This window comes from Bison bison, unplaced genomic scaffold, assembly GCF_000754665.1.
Source record: "Bison bison bison isolate TAMUID 2011002044 unplaced genomic scaffold, Bison_UMD1.0 scf7180017864285, whole genome shotgun sequence".
NCBI classification, from domain to species: domain Eukaryota; kingdom Metazoa; phylum Chordata; class Mammalia; order Artiodactyla; family Bovidae; genus Bison; species Bison bison.
In genome coordinates, this window is record NW_011494857.1 from 672,675 (window position 1) to 673,705 (window position 1,031).

Here is a 1,031-nt window from a genome sequence, read left to right on the forward strand (position 1 = left end):
TTTTCCAGGCAAAAGTACTGGAGTGGGGTGCCACTGCCTTCTCCCTTGCCAGCACTACCTTCCAACAAACCTGAGGCTAACGCGACCCAAGGAATTCTGGGAGTTGTAGTTCTGTCGCCCATTCAACCAAAGGGTGGGACACAGGTCTCTCTCTGTAGATTAGGCTGCGCTTACCTGGGCGTCCTGGTAGCCCTGCAGCAGCAGGAAATAGGGGCGGTTGCTGGGGGCCTGGATGAGGCACTGCGTCAACTGATCGAAGTCGCCGGGGTCTACAGGTCCGATTTGGGCGTCGGCTGCCCCTGGGGCCATGCTAAGTGCCTGCTGCCTGCGCTCCTGCTGCCGCCGCCGCCGACCTTGCAGACTGAGCTCCGATACGCTCCGCCGCAGGGACAGGTTTTCCGAGCGCTCCTTGCCCCCGGACCCAGCCGGGGTCCCTGACCCAGATCCCGGGCCGGGACTGGCCAGCGCCGCCCCACCAGACGCCGCCCGGGAGCGGTTCTTCTGTGGCCGCCACGAGGGGGCGCCTGTGCCTGCGGAGAGAGATGGAGAGCGATGAGACAGACTGGAAAGAGACAAAGGGAGAGACAGGCTTACAGAGCTATAGAGATTATAGACAGTTGGCTGCAAAGTGAAGCTGCTTCCCACATTTAGATTTTTGCATATGCTGTTCCTGGTGCCTGGAACACACTTCCTGCCTGTGTCCTGCCTATCTTGTAATTTCAACTAATAAATTCACTTATTCTTTCAGTTAGTGTTTTTTGAACTCGTACTATATGCCAGGCACTGTTCTAGGTGTTAGGAACTTCGCGATGAACTAAGAAGATACTGCACCAAGGAAGAGAAATCACTTCCTCTTGAACACCTTTTCTTAACATTCCAAGTCGAAGCAAAGAAGAGCCGTGCTGGGCACTATGAACTCTGTCACACGCAGCGCACTGACACCTAACTGGTACCCAGTGGAAATGAGCTGAATGAGTGAACTGATGTGTTTCTCACTGGGCTGTGGAATCTAGGAGACGGGAACTTCACTT

At 55.2% G+C, this 1,031-nt stretch overlaps 1 protein-coding gene across 1 annotated transcript in view; it reads right to left on the reverse strand.

Moving 5' to 3' along the window:
* RASIP1 (Ras interacting protein 1) overlaps nt 1-1,031 on the reverse strand; it is a 14,437-nt gene that overhangs the window by 9,973 nt on the left and 3,433 nt on the right. Inside the window, exon 4 of the mRNA XM_010849702.1 lies at nt 175-710. Within this exon, the coding sequence (XP_010848004.1) occupies nt 175-710 (536 nt within the window). The remainder of the gene's footprint in view (nt 1-174; nt 711-1,031) is intronic.